The 25,829-nt window shown below is 41.9% G+C and overlaps 1 protein-coding gene across 10 annotated transcripts in view; it reads right to left on the reverse strand.

Annotated features, from left to right (window-relative positions):
* CACNA1C (calcium voltage-gated channel subunit alpha1 C) overlaps positions 1–25,829 on the reverse strand; it is a 430,938-nt gene that overhangs the window by 35,995 nt on the left and 369,114 nt on the right. For 9 of the 10 annotated variants that reach the window (XM_018080309.1, XM_018080308.1, XM_018080306.1 and 6 more), the window contains exon 30: positions 18,841–18,924. In XM_018080309.1, the coding sequence (XP_017935798.1) occupies positions 18,841–18,924 (84 nt within the window). Of the gene's footprint in view, positions 1–18,840; positions 18,925–19,567; positions 19,652–25,829 lie in introns of all 10 variants that reach the window. The other variant, XM_018080313.1, reaches the window with a different exon arrangement.

A 25,829-nucleotide genomic window follows, 5' to 3' on the forward strand; every position in this document is an offset into this window, starting at 1 on the left:
TTAGTTTGATGTACCTTCATTCACCTCACAGCAAAGCTGTGTTCTTGGAGGCCAGGCTGAGCTGAGCTGAGCCCCAGTCATACCTGGAAGAGTCTAGCTGCTGCAAACACTCTGCCTGACATTCCTTGATTAACCTCTGGGGCCATTTCCAGTACTGAGAGCAATTCTAAAATACACCCAAGGCTGCAAATATCCTTAGGTGTAAGAAGCAGAATTGGAAATTAAATAAAGCCATCTTTATCAGGAATCCTTCAGTTCAATAGTAACATAATCCTTCAGGCCTAACCTCTACCATATGCCCCATATGCCAAACCTGTCTGTCATCACTTTCCATGACACATTAGCAAGTGGAAACTGATGTATTTCCTCTTCTGCCAGTGACAGAATTCCCCTGTAGTGCCATGCAGGACTCCTGCAGCATGCTCCTGCTCTTCAAGGATGCTGCAGGAACCAATTGGCACTGTATTACCTAAATAACAATTGTGGTTTAGATGCACAGTCTATTTGGTGATATAGGCAAAAAGGAACAATTAAAAACCCAGGGTATACCTAATCATGTAATAGTCTTTTGGGTTAACTCATTGGTTTGGTAATGACAGCTTTCATTGTTTTTATCTTCCTCTTTTACATGTTTGCTCTTGTGTTTTCAGATCACATACAAGCAAAAGTTGGCTTGAATACCAAATAAAGGAGCAGTGCCCATAGAGACATTTCTTACAGGTCAGGCATAGATTTTGATTTTGTGTTGCTAGGCAAACATCTTTCCAGCAAAGAGTTTCTCTGTCCCATCCCCCTTCCTCTTCCTAGTTTTACAAATCATCTTTTCTAATAGTGGAAGGAACCCTAATCTGCTAGTTGCTACATTCCTGTTAGAAGGTACAAAGGCCTTTCAAAATAAAGGAAGGAAGCCTAGAAACTTTCAGCACCTTTCAGGATTCTCCATCCTTCCTGGCTGGCAGTGTTGGTGGATCTGTCACTGACAGGCTGAAAAAACCTTTTGAGTTACTGTGGAATATCATACCTTAACTGTCGTTTTGATATTTGTTAGTATTGCATCAGAAAGTGCAGACGATAGCAGTGTGAGTAAAAAAATATGTATAAGAGCATATGACTTTATGAGGTTGATATAGGATGCTCAGTTTGGAGGAGTTGGCATCATGTGGTAAACCCGAAGTTTCTGAGTATCTTTGGCACTGCTGGGAAAGGGAAGCAGAAGTTGACTTACTCCTCTCTTACTCCCTGACCTAACTGGCCTGCGTTTTAAGTTGGGTCAAATATGGAGCAAATTGTATCACTACCTGTGGTAGAGGCTCAAAAGCAGCATGGGGAAGGTTTCTGCTACTGCCAGATTTTCTGAGAATCTTCAACCTTGCAAGTGATGTGGGTATGCCAATTTTAGGGCAAGGACAGGCCACTGACATCTGAGAATGCAGTAGTCACATCAGTTCTCAGGGATGGAAGCATGGTGACAGGTACTTGGAATTAAAGCCAGTGTCTCTTGCCCACGTGAAGTGGATAGGATTTCATTTCTACAAATCTCAGAATAACGTAGAAAAACAAATCCTGGCCTGTTTAATGTCATTGAAAGAGCTTTTGGAGAAGCTGCACCACTTAAGAGAAAGCATCCTTGTTTGTAGTGTTTAATTAAGGAAGAGACTGCAAAGGAACTTACAGCCTTCTATCCTTGTTCTTGTCATTTGGGACACAAGTAGGATGCACATACTGAATGAGAAAGGTCCGAAACAGTGAGATCAGTCAGAGATGATGTTCTGTGCAACTTCCATCATACAGAAAAGGGACTTGAAGTATAAATCCCAAACAAGTCCAGGCCCGTATTTAGAGCGATGTAGAAGGGAACCTGCGGCCCAAGAGTGGGAAGAGAAATATCTGAGGCAGGATGTGTCAGTGTAAAGACTCTCAAGAGGATGACTGCACTGAAACCATTTGGGTAATATTTTTTTATTTCTTTTGATGTCATTATATTTAAAAAGGTAACAGAGATGCTAAGGAGCAGAAGAGGTCAAGAAAGAGAAGAGCATGTTCTAGAAGCCCAAGTAAAGATTCAGTAGGATAAAGACTGAGTGATCTCTGAAGCGTGTCTGAAAAGCTCCTCAGGATACTGTTGCCTGCATGCATCTCATTTTAACTATGCTCAGTGTGTACCAGAACACCGAATTTTAAGCAGATACATTGCTTGAGCTGCTGCAAACCTGTGAGCATCTTTAAAGCCCCTACAGGCACACAAGAGAAAGGCACAGCTTATGCCCAGTATGAAGTCAGGATCCCAGGGAAGGAAGTGTCTGGGAAAGAAGACAGGTTTATTTGATGGACAGATACTTAAAATCTCAAGAGAGCACAGCAGAAAGTAACTTGTGTTCCTGTTAGTCATGCTCTGCCTGGGTAGGTGGAAGTAAGGTTTACTGGTGGCTGTTTACAGAGATCATAACCCCTCCAGGTCCTGTTGGACCTCCATACTGTCTCACATGTCAGATTTGGTGTCTGATACTGTCATCAAGTCAAGGACATAGGAAGCCAGGATAGGATAAAATTTTCACTCCAGGAGAACCAGTCTCAGTCTTTCAAGGGTGATATGTAACAATCAATATTGTATGATATTTATGCTGTTATGCAATTCATTCTGAAATTCTGAGAAGGCATGATGTGGCTTTTCAGAGCTGTAAAGATGGAAGCAAAAAGACTGAACACTTTGTATAGTCCTGGTAGCATCAAAGCCCTGTGAAATATTCATGGCTTAGAATATCTTCTGGATAAAGATTTGGAAGAAAACAATAAGATGTGTTAACAAACAGATTCAAATGAAAGTTTTAGTAGAAAATTCTTGCGAAGAGATATATTAATCCCACCTCATCCCTGTGGAACACTGGAGATGGAGGACCATGTTGAGAGGTTTGAGTTCCCTGGGGGTTTGGGCTGGTTTGCTGACAGCTATAATGGCTATGCAGAGAAGCAGCACCTAGAAATGCCTGAAGGGGAGGTTCATCAGCTCTGTGCAGCATATGTTTAATCAATACATCCAAGGAGGCTCCTGGACTGCTGGGTAAGTATGTTTTAGTAGTTGTAGAAGCTTGATTGCCACCAAGATGACAGGACAGGCAGGCAGCATTCCCATTACCACCACTGCTGATGGTAGTAATTTTTTAATACCACAGAACACACTGAAGACAAGATGAGTTCAGCTCCCTTGGAGTATCCATTCTTTGCTCGAAGTACAAACTGATTTTTTCCCCTAATGTTTGAGGAGCAAAACATCCTTTAATTTCATTCTCAGGGAAGAATCTCTTTTTGCAAGAGAGAATCCAACATTTATGTTGTGGAAAACTTTGGCCTGGCTCGATCTGGAGAGCATTTCTGCAGCTAAATGCAAAGTGTTATTATTGCTTTGCTAGTCAGAGTTGTCTCAGTGAATGCAGTGACACGACTGCAGCCTTCTAGTTTTGTCTGATAGCCCAAGGTTAGAAGAGATGAGAGGAAATCTGTGTTTGAAATGCTGGCACCAGGATGTGACAGAGTAAATTCATATTTTTCAACAAAACAAATGGTCAGACGCTTATGCTGCCTTTTGTGATAAACAATCTATAATGGCATTTCTCCACTGAGGAAACTATGGCTGGTGGATGCAGCTCTTAGGAGACCACTCACAGTAGCTGATTGATGATGGATGTCTGCTAAGACGTTTCCGTGGTTGCTGTTGATGTCTGGAGAATGAAAAGTTACCCCTGAAGATTGCCCATTGGTTTGTCCCACGAGAAAGGAGGGCGACAGATGTTCATTTCTTGCTTTTTTCTGCTCATTGCAGGAAGGATGCCCCTGAGAATCCACACTGTAGAGTTCACCTGAGCAGACTGCAGTGCTGTGTGGTTCCCCTGCAGTTGTAGGGTATCAGTCTTTTCCAGCTCAAATTCTTTGTATGTAGAGGTCTCCTCCAAGAGCCCTGCCTACTTTAGCCATACTGCATCTGTGACCTTCTTGGACCCAAAAAGAAGGGTGGAAAGGGACATTCTGGGGAAATGAACTCATCATACAAACACAGATAAGATTTGGAGAGGAAGTGTAAGCACAAACAGGGCAATGGCAAGCCAACAACGCTACTGTTCTGGACTTTTTTCTTTCACATGGAGTTCACACTGAGATGGGATTGCCATGACCTGAGTTTCAAAAAGAAAAAGAATTTACCAGAGTATGGCAGAAAAAGAGATTTATAATTTATCAGTGCCATGGAGGCATGACAAAAGAAGACACAAGATTTCCTCTTGTGTTTGTAGTGTCAAAAATCTGAAGCGGCCTCAGGAGTCTGAGTAACACAAGTCTTTGTGGAGAGCTGGAAGAAGTCAGGGTTTCAAATCACCCTGGCTGCTGGCAGGTATTAGCCTGCCCTTTCACTGGGGAGTTACCACAGCCCCTTCCAGAGCCATCTGTCTGCTGCTGCTGCTGTCTGTGGTTTTAATCACAAGAACCCCAGAGATAACCCACCAGTCACCACAGTCTGTGAAGTTATAAAACCAGGCAGAAATGTATCTGCTGTTTCTCTGACAGGGAATACTACTGGATTGCAGATGGCATAATTCTCAATTCCCACAACCTTACTGTGAAATCAAATAATTAGCGGGGGGGAAAAAAGCCAGAAAAGCTTATCAAACTGTGCATTCTTCTATTAAGTGGGCAGCTCTTTGAGAATTTTTGGGAATATTTTGAATAAAACTAGCCAGAATTCTTTTTTTTTCCTTACAAAAATATTTTCTGTTAGAAGAATGCTGATGCTGAAAATGAAACGTTCTGTAAAAATGTCAATTTTGAAAAAGGCATTTCAGAAACATAAGATAAAAATCTCACATTTTGTCCTCACACATTTTAGTTTGTTTTAATTTCCAGTAGAAATCATATCTAACTGAGAAAAAAAATCAATCTCAGATTAAACTGCTTTTACTTTACGTAAGCATATGTTTTGATTCTCCTCAGCTATTTCTGTGAAAATGATCTTTTACTGAAAGTTTTTCAAGTTTAAATTTTTATTCTATTTTAAAATAGAAAAAAAAACGTTACAAAGGGCTTTTGGAAACAAAAAAATCAAGCCTACCTATAGCTCTTATCTGGGTGAAGCACTAGAGGCTTTTTGGATCATTTAATGCCTATTAGAAAAGGGTACAATCTTACAGGAAAATAGGGATTTGAGCTGTAGGATGCTGTCTTTACTGGGGCAAATGGTGAACACCTTGTTGATTTCCCTGGCAAAATCCCTGAGCTTTATCCCAGAGCAATGTAACATCTGATACCCAGCTCTGCAGAGAAGGCTGAAATCTCTTGCAGCAGGGAATTAAAATTTTATTTGATGCAATAAGGGGAATTAAGAGAAATGTGATATCTGCAATGAAGTTTGCCATTACATTTCTGCCTCCACTAACTCATGTGGGCCAACAGACATCACGTGTCAACTCATACAAATGCAATATATATGCATTTATACTTCACTGATTCCACATGATCTCAGACCTCAGGGGAAATATTTGCATATCCATATGCAACAAAAGCCTATTTGGAATACAGTTAATAAGGTCAAACTAACTTTTTAAGCAAATGAGTCCTGCAGCTATCAGTTTTTTTCTCTTCATTTCCTATGTATTCTAAGATTTTGAAATTCTGGAGCTTGCTTTTCTAATTAGCTTCAAATATGCAAACCATATCAATTTGAATAGCTTATTAATTAATTTCATATATATATATATCTCCATGAAATTGTCAGACAGTAATCTTATGGTTCCAAGTGCTTAAGGTAAATACAAGGGAAGTCAATTGCTTTAATTTGGTTATGCAGATTACCCTAGATTGACAATTACTGGACAAGTAATGAAAGAGCTGCTTTTTCACACAGCTGAAAGCTCTAATTTTTTCCACGACTTGCAGAAAAGCAGAACAATTGGTAAAGTATATCTATGCAAATTATTCTTAATTTTCAGGATGTTTTAATAATCCTTCTCATTAGCTCTGGGTAATCAAGTCTTATGGTAATCAAGCCTGGGGGACTCCTGAGAAAGAAGTAGATACTAAACACTATGAGAGATGCAGTGCTTATCTTCAGGTACAAGTACTGACCTGACTCAGAGAGGCATGTCCATCTTGCCTGTGTTTCATTATTTGTCTTTTGTGGGACAGGTAGCCAAAAAAAGCCCTAGAACATCTGGATGGGAAGGCACTGAAGATAAATTGAGCAATGAAAATAAATGTTGAGAGGTTACTTGCATGCAGGACATTTTGTTTTACAAGTAGAGTGACTTCAAGGATTTTCTGTTTGAGTAACAGCTGAGGAGAGGTTTTGCTGATTTGAACACCTCTGCCAGAAGCCATGTGTGACAGAGTGGACTTTTTCCCATTAAACTTGCCTTTTCACTTGACCAATTCTTGATTCACAGGGCAGTGGAGATGATCAGGCTGTCCCAGCCCAGAGCAGACTGAAGAGAACAACCTTGGGAACAGAACAGACCACAGAGCAAGACAGAGAGAGAGGAAGTGCGAGAATTTAGAGTCCCCACATCTCCTCAGCCTTCCTCAGATTTACAACCATTCATGCCAACAGTGTCCTCATTGCTGTTCCTAAGCAGTCCAGTGTGCCTCATTGCCTTTCCTGTGGCAGTCTTCTTTTCCTCCACCTCTCTAGAAGGATTTATGTTCTGTATTATACTGATCATTATTCTCCTCTCTCCCTTTTTTTTTTTTTTCATTGTCTGGGAGGGAAATCTGTGGGACTGATTTTCTGAAAGGAGCACAGCCTCCTGGTTTTGACTCACTTCGAATAACAGTTGTTTTCATATCCAGGTTCTCCTATTCCAAACACTGAAAAAATATATCATCTTGACTTCTTATCTGTAGTAGTGTTGTGAAAGCACAGATGCTCTGCCAGGCTGCAGAGAGATGTTCTCTGACATACTTGGCCTGCTAAGGATCCTGTGTACTAAGACCATGCCACTGATTTTGACCTTGAAATAAAAAAAAAAAAAAGAGACTGTTCAAAGCATTCATACCAGGCTTAAGTACTTTAAAGATGTGATGTTGTGCACTGTGTAAGGCATTGATTTTTCCATTTCTAGTAACATCTCACAGCCTGCCTTGGGAATGATAATGGCAGCAGAGCTCTTCTCTAAGATGAACCTCCTAAGCCATAGGTAGGCAGGAGCTTTCTTTGCCTCCAACACCTTGCAATACTCCATTAGTAGTGAGAGGATGAGTAACATCTACTGCCTTCATCTTCCCTGAACACTGGTGATTTGAGGAATTAAGCAAACTCACGGAGGCATCTCCTTCTTCTGCCATGGCTGTGCTTGTCTTCAGTGCACTGAACATTTCAGCACCTCTACAGCCACTTGTTAAGTGCTTCTGATTTAACTTATAGGATTCCATGGTATGGGAAAAGCATAAGGAAGAAGGAAAAAAAGAAGAACAGAGTGAAACTTGGTGCTCTCTGTGTATTGATGTTACTGGAGTTTCTCTGGGCAGCCTCACCTGAGAGGAGCCTGTAAACCTTTGGATTTTCAGGGCTCCATCTGTGAAGAGGTTTTCTGGAGGCTCAGTATGAGGGGGCTTACTGTGACGTGGTTGTCAGGAGTACGCGGATCCAGAAGGAAACTTCAGTAGCATCTTTGCAACTCCTCCATAGCTGATGTGGAATTATACTGGTGGTGTTAAGGTGAGAAGCAGGCCTGTGGTCTGCAGCAAAATACCCACTCCTCAGTATAACTCTTCTGGGGACCAACGGAGCCAGATGGAGACTAGACCAGGAGCAGTTTTTTCCAGGAAGGAAAGCCAGTAGCCTACCAGCTCTAAGACTCTGCATGCAGTGTTGGCAGGGTCCATTCTTTGGCAAGCCCAAAGGCTCTAGGACAATGTGAAGATGAAAGAGCCATCTTGTGCTTTGATGAAGGTGCTTAAAGAGACTGCACACGATGTTGAAAACAGGTGAAAGCCCAGTCTGCCTTCGTTCAAAAGCACCAGGACTGTGGGTTGCAAGAGACTGTAGACAGAGGTGAACTGGCAGCCCCTGTCAATTTTGTACAATGAGTCTTTGCTCAAAGGAGGATATACAGAGATACCAGCAGCCCGAAGAGAGAATTTGTTATGGGCCATTTGACATTTGTAGCAGTTAGTATGTAATTCCCAGACTGTGTCTTTTCATTGCCTTTTGAATTAGAAAGTTATTTAATGTTGATGCAGAACATTTCCTAGGAAAAAAACAGCCTATAGACTTGTATTGGTTTTCTGTATGTTCATGTGGGATACAATAAAGCCTATGAGCCATTCAGGGATTTGAAATGCCAATCACAGGCACTATCAGGAAAACATTGGAGGTGGTCATGTGGAGACTGTGGATAGATCTTACAAAGCTACTGAGCTACATTTTTTTTGTTCTACTCGTCTTTCCAAGAATAAATCATTATTGATTTGACTAATTCTTTGGTTAAAAAAAATGTAGGGATAGTTGAGATGATATGTAATGCTCACTGTGTGATTTACTATGGTCGTCTGGTCAAACAGTTGAGCCTCAAATTCCCTATCTCTAAATATCAATTTATTTTAGTGTCTTTCTATTAACAAGTATTTATTTACAGCTGAGGCATCTTTGCCTTCATGTCTGTTCAGCTTATGAAAAGATGTCACTTAATCTGGCTTTGGGTGAAGGAGATTTTTCTCCCAGTCCCTCAGGTGAGGCACAGCAGGCAGCACTGCTGACTGTGTTCCCTGAGCTTAAAAGTGGATTTTGAGAGAACAACTGGGATGTGACCAGCTGGGATGTCCCATTACTCTGCAACAGCAATTAGAGCCAGTCATATTTTTTGGCCATCAATCAGTTGACCATAAGCAGCAATCCAGTCCCTACAGCTAGGTCATCTGGATGCAGCAGGGAATGGGCCCCATTTAGCAGATGTCTAGGAAGATATATGAAGCAGAAGTCATTTTGTTGGCATGTTGTGCCAGACAGTCTCCACTAAGAACAGACCACTGAGGAAAGGTAAGAGCACAGTCATTTTAAAAACAGATGTCTGGCAAGAAATAAAAAAACCAAAACCCTCTTATGTTTGCCTGGCTGGTGCATATGAGTGTAGGGGGAGCAGAGCAGGAGCTACTTGAGTGTGCTATATTGACTATACTGGAAAGGGTAAAATTAGTTTATATGGGTTTACCTTTGATTACAAATCTGTCTGGATGGCAACATTCTCTTGCCTCCCAGCAAACCTCCCACAATCAGGTCTTTATTTAACATGAAGTCTGTGCATTTGGGTTTGCAGACTGGTGCCCATCAACATGCTGACCTGCTGCCAAGTGCCTGGCACAAATGGCCTCTCAAAGGGGAACAGCCCTTCCCCTGGACTGATGGTGTCTTGGCTGAAGACAGACAGAAAAAAATCACTGATACACTAGGTAGAGGGGAACTTATTACTGTCTTGCTGAAAACTACCCCTAGTGCTCCTGGGAATAGGAGACATGACCTCTTCTGCCCAAGAGTTCAGCAAAATTTGGGGAAAGTCACTGGGGAGAAGAAGATGGGGGAGAAGAGAAGGTTAAAGAGGAAAACAAATAAAATACTTCTGTGTGTCTTCCCTTCTTCCATCACCTCCATTGCTTTTTCATTGCAACTGGCAGTGCAATCAGGAACCAGTTGGCATTTCTCTGAATATGTGTAATAGCACAAGATGGTGCCTGCAATGAGGTCTTGTAGAACCAATGTTTAAAGCTTTTGTAATTTGCATGAAGAACAGAAGCTTTTGCAGCAAAACTGAATGAGCAAAATATAGGGGACTGTGCCCTCTCTATGACTGCAATCTGCATGTGCAGAACAGCAACGCTGGAAAATTCCTTGGGCATTCTCAGCAAGGTAGGTCTTAGAAAAAGGAGAATTAAATGCCAGAAGTCATCCCTCACTGCCTCAAAGAATTGCCTGAGATGATAGAACTAGATGGATTTGAACTCACCCGAGCACCTTTTTGACCATCTTTAGGGTGCTTAGGGAGCAATCATTAATTAACATTAATATATTCAGAGACCATCTAAAGAATCAGTCAGAGATTTTTCTATGGGTTCATATAGAGATACAATCTCTATTAGAGTTCAGGGAAAGTTAAAAGAAACTTTTGCTAGGCAAAAAGAATGATTTATCCTGGCTAGCAAGCCAATGGAAAAATATAACTAGCTGGGGGTAGCTCTAATGTTTTTTAATTTGAGCGTTTTAACTAGCTTTGTGGAAAACCACATTGGAATTAAAAGGAAAATGAAATATAGCTGTAATACATCACAAATGTTGATGCCAGAATATTGTAGTGTTTTTTTACTTCAAAGTGTGATAGATGTGATAGGGAAAATGACAAGTAAAATTAAATACTGGTCGGAAAATCTGGATGTAGGCTTTTTAAAGAGCTGTTTGTACTGAAATGTACACTTCACACACTTATTTCACTTTTGAACCAACACAGGACAAGGTCTGTGGTTCTTTGTGTTTCTACTATTAGCTATTATTGTTATTGTAACAATAATATAGGGTCAAATAAGAAAACAAGATTTCTTCTCTAAAGGCCTTGAAACCCACCAAGGTTTTGGGTACATGAAAGCCTGCAGTAATTAAAAGCACAATTCACTCCTCAGTGCAGTCAGTAAGACACTGTGGCCCAGCATTTTAAAGAGCTCTAAATATTTTCACTCAGAAGGACTCCAGACAGGTTTGTGCATCAACTCTTACACCTATAGCCTAAGCTTCTTTTTGCTGCTTTCACACTTAGCTTTCAAGAATTTGTTCTCTTGGATTCTTTATCTTTCTGTATTTCAATTAATTAAAATGTGAGTGGTTAAAGTTTTCCAGTAAGGCAAATATATTTTTCTGCTACTCTTAAGTCTCCTCTGCATTAAAAAGCATTCTGATTATTCCATGCACCTGGAACAATGTCAGGAGCCAAGTCTAACAAGTAGTTTTGTGGAAACCACAGTATTTTGAGGTATTTCCTCAAAACTGGGTAGTACGAAGAGTCTTTTAAAGTGGGAACTACCTGCCTCCTTCTTATGGTGCTAATATTGCTCATAACAGCTCAAATACTCAGGTAAACCTAGGAAAAAGTAATTTGTATTTACTATTCCCTTTTCTAACAAAAATACATACTTTTTTCTGATTGTCCATATTTCATATAGATTTCCTTACAGAAAAAGCTGTGCAGTTACCAAAATCACCTCTTTGAATGGGCAAATCACATTATGAACTCTGGAAATGCACTGAGAATACCAACATTTTAGAGACAAAAGAGAAAAAAAAAAAAGAAAAAGAGGCCCCATCTTCATGACAAATATATACATAAATAAAAACAAAATAACCCTGTTCAAACATGGTTGTGGTCAGATAGTCATTCCATACTTCCTTCTCACCAACACAGGGTGAAAAATGTGCATTGGAATTGTTGAATAAGCATGGGAGGTGATCAAATTCAAATCAATCTAAGCCTAATCTGGGGAGGAGTTGTTTAGGGCATCTCTTCTGATGTTCATCAAAGGCAAAACAAAGCACTAGTATTTGCCACTGCTACAGCTCACAACCATGCTTCAACGTGGCTTCCTACACACAGAAGCTGGGGCCACCGTGGTGCATTACCTGAATTACTCTAGTGATGAAAACACCACCAGATATATTAAAAAAAAAGCAAACGAAATCCACCCTCCCCTCCCCATCAATTTTATCAGTAGTAGTTGTTCCAAAAAGAAAACAAGTCACATATACATACAAATACACGCACACAGGGATAGCTCAGGACTACGTACAACTTCTAGGGTGGCAGCAGTAAGGGTATGACAACACGAGATGTCAAAAGAAGCCACTGTGCTTCTCCAGCCCTTTGCTACATAATTTGGAGGCCTCTGCTACCCAGATGGCATTTGAGAGAGAGAGAGAGGAGAGGGAGGGAGATGTTTTCTGCCTCTTCCAGAAGGTTTGGGTAAACGAACTTGCAAGTTCTAGGAATTGCAAAGATTTGTGTCCAGTGGCAGCTGGTGGCCAAAATCTGAGCAGCAAAGGGCGTGGAAGCGGAGAGAACCAGACAGGCAGAGAAAGACAGACAGACACAGCGACAGATATGAATGCCAGTCCCAACTGAGGTGCAGGCTGGATGTTATGTCGTCCTTCCACCGATCCTTGCTCCCATTGTGGGGGTGTGTGTGTACAGGGCTGTGCCGCAGGGCTCGGCCGCTCCAGTCCTTGCACAGGCGGAATGCCCGGGGACAGTTCTGCCTGAATAAGGACTGCAGGACTTAAGCCACTGGTTCTCTGCCTTCAGACACATTGATTGAGGGTGAAAACGAACTCGTGAGGTTTAGTGTGGCTGGAGACGAGGGAGAGGAAAGCAAGGGAGAAAAGGAAGAAAGGCAGGGTGTGGGTTAAAAGGGAGAAGTGCAGGAGAAGGTGAGAGGGAGACTTAAGTATAGGCTGTCAGATATTCCAAAGAATGGGAGCAGGAGCCCATGGCAAATCATATGAAGCCTCTAGACACCAAAAGCAAGATGACTGTAAAAAAAGGCCCTATGCGCCTGGTTTAAGCCTGAGCTGTTTCAGTTCCAAAATAAAATAGCCTAAATATGAAATCACTGCACAGGTCTCCAAGACTTGGGAGCTGAATGCTTTGGTATCTATCTGGCCTTACTGGATCAGTACTCAGGAATCAATCAAGCTGCAACCCTCTGCTGACTTCCTATCAGAAACTGAAAACCTTTTCAGAAGCACAAGATATAAAGTACTCAGCTCTCCTGATAGACCAAATGCCAAACTACTACTCAGCAGGCTTGGGCACAACAGATCTGACTGACGTTTTTTAGGGGAAGTAATATAGCAAAGTGGGGTTTGGGTTTCTCTAACCTTCTTCCTAGGGGTGCTACTTCCTGAAGAACCCAGGTCCTATGTCTCCTAGATGCTACCATGGATCAGACCACAGACAACATTGCACTCTCCTCCTGTCACCTCTCCCATTAAAAACCCCACCACTTCCATCAACCCTAAAACCACTCATAATGTTCACTCTTAGGAAAATGTGTGCTGCTACAGCAGGAGGGCATCTTAGGTAGGGAAATACTCCATTATTTCACAAAAGCCCGCAGGTCACCCTATTCCTAAAAGTTCTCATCTCATAACCATGCACACCTCCCTGGCTCATCACATCTACCATATCGCATTGTGTACCTGTCACAGGTAACTCCTCCTCCTCTGTACCTCCTGCAGTGTTCACAGACACACTCAGACATGCAAGTATGGCCACTGAGTGGAAGAGGCAGGATGGACACGAGTCCAGATGGTTTGCTCAGTCATCCTCGTGCACTCCCAGACACAGCTGATGAACACAGAAGTACCCGCACGTGCAGACACACTCAGTGGCACCGGCAGAAGTCCTCAGAGACAGGTTCACAAGTAAGCACAAATCCTCTCCCTCCCTGGCATTCTTTCGAGACAGACAGACAGACAGAATCAAACACACCACATCCCCACTGTCACTGGTACTTATGCTGATGCTCTGGAGACACACATGCTCTCACCTGAACATGCCTCTGTAACTCTCACACATCTGCACGCCATGAGCTGCCCGCTGCAGCTGGATTGGCAACCCCTCAGCTGGCCACAGGGCCACAGGGACTCATCCAGCTCAGTGGGAACTGCTGTGAGCATTGCTTTGATAGCAAACAAAGACTCAGCGACACAGTATCTTTGGTCTGACACTGGCAGAAGAAAGGACGAAGGAAAAAGGACCCAACGAACCAAAACTTTTCTCTCTGGCTGAGGGGGAGCAGGTTACATTTACAGCTTTCCCAGTGGCACAGGGCCTGACGGTTTTTCTTTTGTCACTTTGGGCACTGTAGCACAGAGCGCAAATCGAACTTGATTTTCCCCTTTGATACAGAACAACAAACAGTAATGAGCCTCTTTCTTTGCCTGGAGGAGGGGACAGCAGGCTGTCAGTCAGCTTTACAGGCTGTGCCTGCTGATGTGGAAAGGAAGGAAATGCAAGCCTGTGCCCAGGGCTGCTTCTGGGATGATTTATTCCAAATTTGCTGACTTTTATTCAACTCCTATAGCATTTATTTCCTACTATAATAGATAGTAATAATTTTTACCATCTTAATGTTTTCTTCAAAGGAGCGTAAAGTGTTTTTTAAACTTTAATGACAATACTTTCTTAACATAAGCAGTAATAACAATGTTCAAGTCACTGATGGGAAGACTGAGGTACAGGGATGTAATCAAAGTCCAAGGAATCCACAGGCCCTACATACCAGGCCTCATATATTATATCATCTTTCGTCTTACTCTCCAAAAGTCATTCTTGGCCTTAAAGAGAATTGACACATGGTAGATGTGGTCTCTGCCTTGGAAGTTCTTTTTTTAGGAAAAGATTTAAGAAGATTAAAAAGTCCTCCTCTCCCTCTTCAGTCACTTAAGAAGTGGCTTAAGATTGCCCCAAAACAGAAACATTGAATATTTCCAGAAAATTTGGGGAAAAAAAAAATCAATCCTTATTTTGTGGCTAGGAAGTTAGTTGTGCAACAGACACCGAGAGCAAAGCTCTGAAAATGCAGCTTCAAAGTCAGGCAATTTAAAAGTGAATTTGGCAAAAATTGTGCCCCTTTGAAGTTCTTAAACCCACCAGATTTTAACCTGCTCTGTGCCCTTGGCATTTACTCAGTTGTATGAGATGCCTCTCCACGTGCCTGGGGCGCTGGCTGGGGTTCCTAAGCTGCAGTAAGCAAGTGGGCCCAACATGATGCAACTGGACTTATTGCTTGACATATCTCCAGACCATGGAGGTGCTTTAAGTGAAAGCTTCCTAAATGACTCAGAAATGCTGAGGCAACCCAGGAGCCTACCTCACAAGCACATGCCTTCTCACTGTTTCTGAACACACAGCCATGCTAACGAAAATATGCTGAGTCTGGCATGCAAGTGTTCACTCACCCCCAGGCATGCAGATGAACATGCCTGCATTCAGAAAACTCTCAGGTACAAACACCCATCCGTAAGCAGATCGAACTTGCACAGTAAGACAGTCACATCAGCTCAGAAAGCATGTTCATATTTCTCAGGTACACAACAACCCATGCGCCTCCATCCACAACCGTTCACAACACAAATACATATGAAATATGTGTGCTTACATACACACTCTCTTTCCCCCCCACATGGATTTGTGCCTGTACACTCTCCCATGGATTTGTAGCCCACACACACAGGCATCCAAACACACTCAGGAACATACAGTACAACCAATGGAGTGCACAGACAAAGATCCACCCATGCACACACACATATATCTTAACGAAGGTTTTGGTCTGGGAAACTCCTTTTCGAGAAACAAAAATAAATGTCAAAAGGGAAAAAAAACCAAAAAACAAAACACCAAAAACAGAGCATGGGGAACTGCACAAAAAAAAACAAGCTCATACCTACACACACACTGTGGAGGCTGACAACCAGTGTTCCACCCCTGCCCCCCAGCTACAGCTGTGGCAGCTCAGCACCTGCTGGGTTTGCTTCCCCTGAATGCAAATGTCAGATGAACTTCACAGGGAGTTCAGGCTCATGTGTCTGTGACCTGTGCCAGGAGTCTCCATCTTCCCTAACTGACCACAATGAAAACTGTCCCTTCCCTCCAAGAGCAGCACCTCCCAAGACCCTACCACAAACACTCTTCAGCTTCTAAAGGAGCTGGGCAGAAACATTTTACCTGCACCTGACCAGTCTAAACATCTCCTATTAGTGGAGCTGATTGGCATTTTAGGGTTTATTGTTTCTTTCCTTTTCAGACTCCAGGTCTCTTGGAACAAGACAAGACAGTGTACGGAAACACACGGCAGGGTTTGCTCAAACCCACAAACAGCAAGAAAGCAACAAGCTCCTGAGGAGGTGGGAGAAGTGTGTCTGATAAACTGCCTCACACTGCTTGGGAAGGTGACACCCGTCCGTCCAAGATGGGCTGCTACTTCCAGAGCCCATTTTCTACAGATGTAACATATCAATTGCTGCTAGCAGGAAGGGAATCTGACAGGACAAACCAACATACAAAACATTCTCTTATTCAATAAGGGTTACAAGTGCAAAGGGATTTCAGAACATTTCAGAACAAACTCCATCCATAGCTGCTGCTTATTTATCAGTGCATCAAAAGATTGTGCAAGTTTTTAGTAACAAACATTAGAAACTAGTAGCAAAGGACTTGCCTAGATAAAAAGAGAAGATTTAAACATGCCAGGTAACAAAAAGACGTGTGCAGAGATCTGTAAAACTGTATAGAAGGAAAGGATTCTTTAGAGGAAACAGGGGGAACCATATACAATGCTCTTCATAGCCCTTACTAAAAGAGTCAGGGCCACCCCTGCTGCCTCCTCAACTAAGACAGGAGATGTTTGGTTGGACAGACACATGTCTTTATTTTTCAATGACTTCTCTAACCAAAAACTGGATTCTGGGCCTTGGCTGAGATAAACTTGAATTTAGATAGGGAATGGAAAAGGGAGGGAGCCTTGTCAGTGGCAATTAAGCACACCACAATGGACAGCCCTGGAGACTGAAGATCAGAGCAATCAGGAGCAGCATGACCGTCTCGACAAGATGCTGAGAATGAATATGATTTATACTGCTCAAATTTAGTGTCTGAGAGCTGGGTGTCTAGACAAACCCAACAAATCTAGACACTCACCAGCCACTGGATGGGCACCTCCAAAGAGCAATTAATTTCCCCTGTCACAGACATGTAAGGGGAGGCACCAGTGGGTCTGAGGAGAGCTGCATCTCTCCCCACCAACAGCAAGAGGAGGCCCTGCTGACTGTCCTTCTCTCACATCAAAGTGTCCTAACCCATGATGTAAAAAGTTCTTTAATTCATAGGGAATTATTGTGAATTTATTCAAAAGGATAAATGGATTTTCCCTGGATTTCTGCTCTATGACAGACCTCCATTTATTTATCAAAACGCAAGGATTTCCTTCCTTTCTGCTTGGAAGACTTTTGTATGGATTCAAATATATCAGTCAGGGAAGTCTTGTTGATATTTAGTATGATTCATCTCCAGCTAACTGTACTTATTTCCTCCATTACCATGTACAGTTCTGTCTCTATGGATGAGAATTGAAATTTCCACAACCTGAAGGCTATTGCCAGGTTCCCTATTTAGTTTTCTTGTGACAAGCGTGGCAGAAAAAAGGCTTTTATTTCATTCTTAAAAATTAACAACTTCAACCAGCTGATAATTGTAACTTTTCTCTACAAAGTCAGCCTAATCCTAATATCTATCTAGTAAAAGGGTAACCAAAATAGTTTACAACATTCTGTGGGAAATGTTGTAAACAACTTTTTGTGTCCAGAAAGCAGGACATTTAAGAGATATGAAATAAAAGTTCCTTTTCAGTTAGAAACTATTTTCCATTCTCTCAAAAAACAAGGAAAATAAACTAGTTTCAAAAAAAATTAAATTATTTATTCTAAATCAAAATGTTACAGCTTGAATAAGTGTCCCTGCTTCAAAATTAAAGAAAAAAAAAAAGAAAAAAGAAGTTGAACAAAAATTAATCTAGAATCAAGATACAAAAATATTTTATTTGGAAGTTTTTTCAAAGTGTTGCCTACATTTTTTCTCTAAACATAGCACTGAGTGAAAACTATGCTGTCACTTTTCTGCTTGCAATAGATTGCCTCTACAGTACACAACAATTCCAAGTTGTAATATTTATTCAGCAGCCACATAATTTTGAAAATTCATGACTAATTTGCTCTCCTTTAACATTTTTTACAGCAATTTTCCTTCAATATTTCTATTTGCCTGGCCTTTATAAGCTGGATATTTGAGTGCAATTTTTGTCTGTGCTCGTAAATCCATCATAGTCTTTCTTTTGGGAATCTCTGCGTTTCCTGCCTGTCCTTTGTCTATTTATCCTATAATTCTGTATCCATCCACCTCCAAGAAAATAGACAGAGGAAAACATTTGGCTGATGTGATTTATGTCTTGAACATCAGATGCTTATTTCAGTCTCCGTGGCTCACTCAATCCTTCACCTGTCTGCTGAGATGGGCACCAGTGGGGCCAATCAGTGTCAATTGTGCCAGTGGAATTTGAGAGATGGAGTAAATCAGGTTGCAAATCCCCAAAAAATGGGTTGGAACTCTAGTGCTTTATTTTTCTTTGGTATTTTGGCTTTGTTTTTATTTTATCTACCTTTTTTTTTTTTTTTTTCAAATTAGAAACTGAACGTTAGGAGAAGGTTCCTCTAAACAGAGATGATTTGGTTCTTATTTCTTTTGGAGGAAGCCTGAGTGAGGAGGCACAGGGAGTATTCCCAGTTTGGTTCCCGCAGTTCCACCTCGAAAGAACTGACCTTTATCTCTCTGTGGGGTGGAGAGTATTGAACTGCCATGGGAAGCAAAGCATAACACTGGGTAGACCAAAGTGCTGGCCTGGGACTATTCTAGCAGCTTCCCATGGCACAAATAGCCTTTTCACTTACACTCCACATTTCCCATCACTTTTCCTGCTATACAGTTTAATTCATGCCAGGCGGATTATGAAGGGAAGAAAATGATGCAACAGTCAAAAAAGTCCTTTAAGTCGTTCCAAAAATTAAAACAGAACCAAACCAAACAAAACGAAAAAAAAAAAAAAGAAAAATAAAAAATAAAGAGCTTCAAAACTAAACAAAAAGTTCTGAAAATAAACTCAAAAGAAAGGAGAAAGGGGGAGGGTAAAAAAAAAAAATAAAATAAAAAGAACCCGGGAAAGGCAAATGAATGTTAGAGCAGGCACGATCATGGACAGACGCCAGCTACTTACGTTCACCTCGGTGATTGCTATATCAACAATGCTACCCACAACAATCAAGGCGTCAAATGTATTCCATGCATCACAGAAATAGTGCTGCATGTGGCAGAGAAGCCAAGGAGAGAAAGAGAGAGAGAGAAAGGAAGGAAGGAAGAAGAAGAAGAAAGAATGAGAGAGAGAGAGGAGGGAGAGAAAGAGGGAAAGGGAGAAAAGAGGGGAAAAAAAGTAAAAAGTAAAATAAAATAAAATAAAATAAAAAAACGAAACGAAACAAAACAAAAGCATGAAAGAGGGAGAGAAGAGGAAAAAAATAAGAAAAGAAAGAGGTTACGTGGGCATATTAAATAGTCTCTTACCACTCTACAGTATTGGTTGCTCAAACCTCTGTAACATTTCACATGATGGAGGGTATCAACAAAAGCCTGGTTAGTCAGAAAGTTACACTCAAACATGTCTACCTTTTGGAGGGAAAAAAAGCACACACACCCCAAACTCTGTGCGCTTTCACCAGTCACAGCCTTGGGGTGAGCTATGACAAGTGAAAAAGAAGGAGGCATTTCCCCCCCTCCTTTTTTTTTCCCTGGGAGAAGGAGAAGGACGACGGCAAGTTCAATAAAAGCATGACTAGAGGGAAAAAAAACAGAAAACAAAAAGAGAGAGAAAAAAAGAGAGAAAGAGAGAAGGAACGGCAGAGGAGGAGGAGGTGGTGGTATCCTGGGGAGGGTAGAGTAATACTCACATTAGTTTCACTGAGAATGACGTCTATAATGCTGCCAATTACGATGAGGAAGTCAAAAACATTCCAAGGATCACTAAAGTAACCCTACATAAGGAAGGGGCAGGCAGGATGGGGATTAAAAAGGAATGTTAGACAGACAAAAACAGTTCAAAATTACCATTAGAATTACTGCCCTGAGACCTCAAGGGGTTTTCCTCTCAAGTCTACTTGTTGCGTCTCAAGCTGTAGCCCAGGCCTGGGTTCCCTGACTTGAGTGAGCAGCCCCCATCCAGCTAATGTGATGCCAGGGCAGTCACCCCTCCCCTCTGACTCTGAGACAGGGGCTGAAGGGAAGTCACAGAGATCATTTTGAGCATGGCTGCTCATAGGAGCCAGGCTTGCAGGACCAGCTCCTCCAGATATCTCGGTTTCTAGCAACACAGCACCCTTCCCCATTTGACTTAGATTCAGCTGGGGGAGAGTACAGGAATGGTGCCATATGGTTCTCTCAAAAAATGGATCCCCTTATGCCAGTGTGAGTATCAATCCACCAGTCCACGTTCCAGATGTAAGGCTCTGTCCACAGGGAACAGCTGGCTGCTGTGTCACGGTGGAGGAGAGGGCACAGTCGAGCTGGGAATATGTTATTTAAATCTCACCACAATGTGTATTATGACAATCATTAGCCTAACGTTTTCTATTACTAATGCTTTAGCTCTTGTCTTAAGAATACAGAGCAGGACTGGTATTTCTGTTACTCTGAAAGCACGTCTGCACCACAAAATGAGGGTGTGAATGTAGCCTGGCACATCCCAGCAGGAAGGGGTAAGAATGGGAGCAAAGCTGGCTTTAGCATGTGCTCAGAGAGAGACCTGTTGGTCCCTCATGTCAAAGATAGTGCTCCAGCAACACTGTCACATTAGCTGTCCAGGACAAGCCACAGCAGATCACTCCAGGGGCTATCTTAAACATCACATTGTCCTAAGCAGAGCTCAGGAGATGCTAATCAGCACTGCTTACTATCCCCATCTTGCATAATTTTTGGCTGGATAGGCTGTAAGGATACAGGATTCTTTTGAAAAAGGTTCTGTTCAGCCCAGAAGATGAACTTCTGTATGTAAACTTCCTGTACAATGTCACAAGCAAAGAAAATTTGTCTTCGCTCACTGAACACCTGTGCCAATCTCTTCCCCTTGTTCTGAAGTCTTTAAAGGAGGTAAACATACAGAATCCTCCATAGTCCTTTGGATTTGTGTTTGGTTTTGTTAGCATGGGCTAATCTGACCTCCCTGTTTCCCAGCTGCAGCATGTCTCCAGTGAGACTGAACCCGAGCTGCACTGTGACTACTATTCTTAGTCAAAGAGTCAGGTCATGGGTAAAGTGTGAGTCTGTGTTCCCAGGCAGTCTTGCAGAAAGCAAAAAGGAGAAAAGGAAAAAAAATTAAGAAAGAAAGAAAAAAAATTATCTCAGTACTGGCACTGTACAAAGTGAGGCTTGGGAACCTCAAATTACTGTGTGTTCAACCATCACATGGAGCAGGCACTGGTAAAAAGTGTCTTTCTAAGTGCTGAAACACTGCCTCCAGGACACTCTGAGACGCACAGTTATGAACAGCATTACACTTGGGGCAAGGAAAAAAAAAGAAAAGAAAAAGAAAAGATGAAGCAAAAAAAAAAAGCCACTGCCTGGCTGGTTTCACACCAGCGAAGGGAGTTGGTAGAGTGGACTTTGAAATCCTCTCCTCAAAACCAGAATAAAACCCCTTCATTCTGCAGCCTGTTCTTAGCAGTTCTACACTGGGAAGAGTAATCATCCTAGGGCTACACATTACTACACAATTAGCTACAACAGGGAGGAAGGAAATAGAAGCAAAAGCAAATTCAGAGAATATTATTATTCAGTGTCCAGCCTAGAAAATACACAACAAATATTAGAATGAATTCAGCGGTGATGTCCAGCATCATTAGCAATCAGAAGGACCTGGAATAAAACTGTAATTAGACTTCACCAAGAGGAAGGGGAGGGAGAGAACAGCAGATTAAATTGTAGAGGCAAACGCATTTGGAATAAATAGAGGACAGACACAGATCATACAGAGTTACAAAAAGTGCCTTTGCAGCCTGATGCGACCTTGGCAAACAGTAAACTTGCAGGATCAAAGAACAGAGTAGAAGACAAGAGACCCAATCCTTCTGCCCCTGTCCATGTGCACAGTCCTGCTGAAGGCAACAGCACTGTTCACATGTGTTCAATAGCATGGTTCTCTTTTATTTCCTCTCAAATGCATAGTTTAGGAATTATTAAGGATTTCAACAGTAATTTAAACAACTCAAAAAACCCCAGTCTGGTTTTGGGCAGCTACAAATATAAAGATCCAAAACATGTTGTTTGGGTTTTGCCCATGAAAATGATGACTTTTAATGATTTTTAAGTCTGTGGGGTTTTTTGCTGTGATTGGCATCATACTGCAAAGCATGTTTTTGGTGTAACCAAATTCACAATTTCTTTTTACTGAGCAGCTTCTTTGGTAGAGCCCAATAGTCTTTGCTGCTGGTAAAAACAGCATTTGCTGTTGATACAAAACCCAGGTGACAAGCAGCATCAAATCCTGTCCTCAGATGACCACCAAAGCCAGTAAATTAAATATTGCTCCCAGCTGTAGTAATACAGCCTCACTGGATGCAATGACACTGCACTGACAGAGTTGGCACATCTCAGGAGAGATTCAGGCCTGGAAAGAAAAGGTCCCTTTTTCATTGCCATCAAAAAATAGCTGCTTTGGACCTTTGTGACACCATGATGTATCTGGAGTCACTCTGCTAACTTCAGTAGTGTTGCTTCAGATTTACATAGGAAGCTCTTTCTCCTAGGATGCTCTGCTGAGTCTCATCAGCCAGTTCCTTGCTTGAAAGTCATGGGCTTGTCTGCTCTGGAAGCCCAGAAAGAGCATTATCATGGCTGTAAGGTGAACTCAGAGAGCTCTTCCTCCTGTAGGAGTCTTCCAGAGAGGAACCATGGATATGAATGCAGTTTTACTCAACCCCACATCCAATATACCAGTGTTGAATTAAGGAAACACATGAATTTTAAAACCTTCCTTTCCTCCTCACCTGCTCCCTCTGTGTTTCAAACAGAAGGGTGAAAAACAGGAAGATATTATTTACAGTAAGAGAGCTCAAAGAAACAGAGAACACAGATGCTTCATTTGTGTGGAAAGGTAATGGGATCCTTCCTTGAAAAGCCAACCACCCTCCTTAGAGACATTTACCTATGAATGGCCATGTGGTTACTTAGCTTTGGCTCAGACCTCATAATCTTGTCAGGAGTTATGAGTACATATCAGGAGTGAACTACACCCCTTTGGGACTTGCCTCCTGTGACCTCAAAGGACCTCTTCAAGCCACATTCCTCACTGGAGTGTACCAGGGTGGCTAATGAAAGACAAGCTGAATGAAGAAAGAGCTTTCACTCTAATAAAGAGGTTGTATTTCCAAAATATTTTTCCCACCAGAAAGTTCTGTATACTTTTCCCAAGAGGGTGGAGGTCTGACTGGAAATGAATTGATGGCACTGTTTGTTTTTGCAGTACAGGAATTTAGAGTGTAATACCATATTTTACCCTTAAAGGGAGATGCTTGACCCTGATTTAGCTGTATAATTGCATGCCACATAATGGCATCCTCAGGGGTTTATTGGTGAATGGTAGTCACCCTCTCTTGTGGGATGTCTTTGGAGATCCATGAAGCTTTTGGGGAGAAAAGAGGACAGAGAGAGACCAGGAGGATTGGATTGAATATTCAGAAAGCATGAAATAGCTCCACCAGAAGAGCATATTTTTTCCCCACTTTTTTTCCCCCCAAAGGTAGCAAATGATAGTGTATCACCATATGATCAATAAATTAATGAAAGACTGAGCATAAATATGCAGTAGCTGACTGGAATGGAATCTCATTTGTGCAAGAGGAGCAGACATTGTAACATTTCAGAATGAGTATGCCAATCATTTTTAGGTCTCCTAGTTGCTGAGATGATCTATCAAAGAAGCTAAGGTTTATTTTGGTACTTATGGAGGCATTGAAATCTCTGGACACCATTTCTGTTATTTTTTTTGTGAATATGAGATCCTAAATTTAGTATCTAAGAAGCCTCAACAATAGCAGGGAAAATTGCCCACTGGAGTCTACCTGAAGCTCAGAGTCACCTGGGGCCCATAATAAGAGTATGTGGTAGCTGAAGTGCTGTGCATCCACACGAAGCAGAGAAATCCTCAGGGGAACGGTGCTGTTGAGTCATGGTATCAGTTGGTTTTGAGCATCCAGCCTGTGGGATCTGCAGGGCCACTTGTGTGTTAACTGATGTGTAGTTATTTATCTGCTTAGTCCCAGGTTTTCATTTCTGTCTCTTACGAGGTGGCTGCCAAAATTTAACAAAACCCTCTGAGAAAAAAGTCTCTAAAGATGAAGGGCACAGCAAGGTCAAGGCTATTCACTGGGCGGGATCTGAATGTGGGTCAGATGGTCCCCAGTGGAAGATGATGTTGCAATGTTATAGGAAAAAAGGGACAGACATGCATGCATGTATGTATTTATGATACAGAAATGAAGCATTGAGGAGGAGAAACTAAGACATACAGAAAACTATGCAGCCTAAAAGGAAAGCAAACTACAGGAGAACCTTGCTACCACTTATCTGAAATAACCCTGCATGCTAAAACAACAAAAAGAAACATCAGTCTTAATCAGATGGAAAAAGTATATAGGAAGGAGAGGAAAGGAGAGGAAGGGGCTGATACCCTGGTATACCATATGATTTCCTAGTGAAGTTTTCCTGCTGATTGCAAAGGGCACCAAAGCAGACTTTGCTGGTGATTTGCAAAATGACATGAACTGCTAGTTTGGTTGATGGTTGGTTAGTGTGTGAATTTGTATCTGAAAATGTGGCAGGCTATTTGAAGCTGTGAGAGTCAGTTCTCAGACTTCATCAAAACAGGCTTTTCCTGAAAGTATTTTTGCAAAAGAGGCAGTTTCATCACAAAACAGTATAGAATCAAGTGACGTTTACACACTACCATGACTCTTGGCACAACCTCTCACAGCAGATTTGAGGGATTTGCATGTATCCTAACATGCAAAACAATCTTATAAAGCTACAATAGCTCCTGACACCGAACAGAGATGTGTGTCAGATGCAAATTCTGTTATGCTAAAATACCATTTAGCCATAACAGCAATCAGAGAGATTAGCAGAACCTAATAGAGAAGGAATAAAGTGGAGGGTGCAGCTGCTTGGAGCTCCTGACAGGCTGCAGGAAAACAGCATCTATTTGCATACTATCTATCATCTCTCATCCACTGATGGATTAATTCTGAGGCACAGAGTCCCTGCAATTCACCTACCAGTTACTGTAATGAGTCACTGCTGCAGGGAATTAAACAAGGCCCCCCTGTACTCTGTCAAATCTTTCTGTAGACAGGGAAAGAGAAGAGGAGCTTTTCATCTCTTTAGACTGTTCTGAAGAAACTTCACAGCTCTCTGCTTATTCCATAAGAAAACAAGACCAACTTGCAGACCGACCAAAGTAGATGCTCAAAAACGTTGATATTTTCCTTTGTCCTCCCCCATTCTTTTTCATGCTCTCTCTCACAGTGAGGGCATTGGTGAAAGCAGACAGGTGTCCCTTGAGGTCTGAGGGCCTGCTCGAATATCCTGACCACAGAAAGAATGGAGCTGGAGGACCTGAGTGGCCCTGTGATCTGGAAAAAGATCTCAAATGGTTATTTCTAGGTCACTGTGAGAAAACTGAGGTATCTTGTTACTGACCACCTTGAAGTGGACACGTTCTGATTATTGTTTGAGATCCTGCAGGTCAAAAGCAAACTATGGGTCTCACCTCTGCTTCTGGTGAACAAATATCTCCATCACAGGAAAAAAAACCCACTGCCTGAACCAAGGTCCCCAAGCCACCATTTGACAAATCTCAACATTTATGGAAGCTGGAACTACAGAATCTCTTGTGTCAAAACAGACCCTTTTTTTATGGTCTCCACGCCTACTGATAACTGACAACGTTGGAGGGGTCATGCCTAGAAAAGGGTGTATCATATCTGATCTGTGAACTGAGATTTTCATTTCCAGACCTTGCAACCCAGTTCATTTCACCAGAATTGTATTTTCTAGATGGTCCCATGAGTCCCTCCATGCTCATCTACAAAGACTCATAGAATGGTAGGAGTTGGAAGGGACCTTAGAGATCCCACTAGATCAGGCTGCTCAAAGCCTCAT

Source organism: Manacus vitellinus, unplaced genomic scaffold, assembly GCF_001715985.3.
Source record: "Manacus vitellinus isolate BGI_N305 unplaced genomic scaffold, ASM171598v3 scaffold_5_pilon, whole genome shotgun sequence".
In the NCBI taxonomy this organism is placed as follows: Eukaryota; Metazoa; Chordata; class Aves; order Passeriformes; family Pipridae; genus Manacus; species Manacus vitellinus.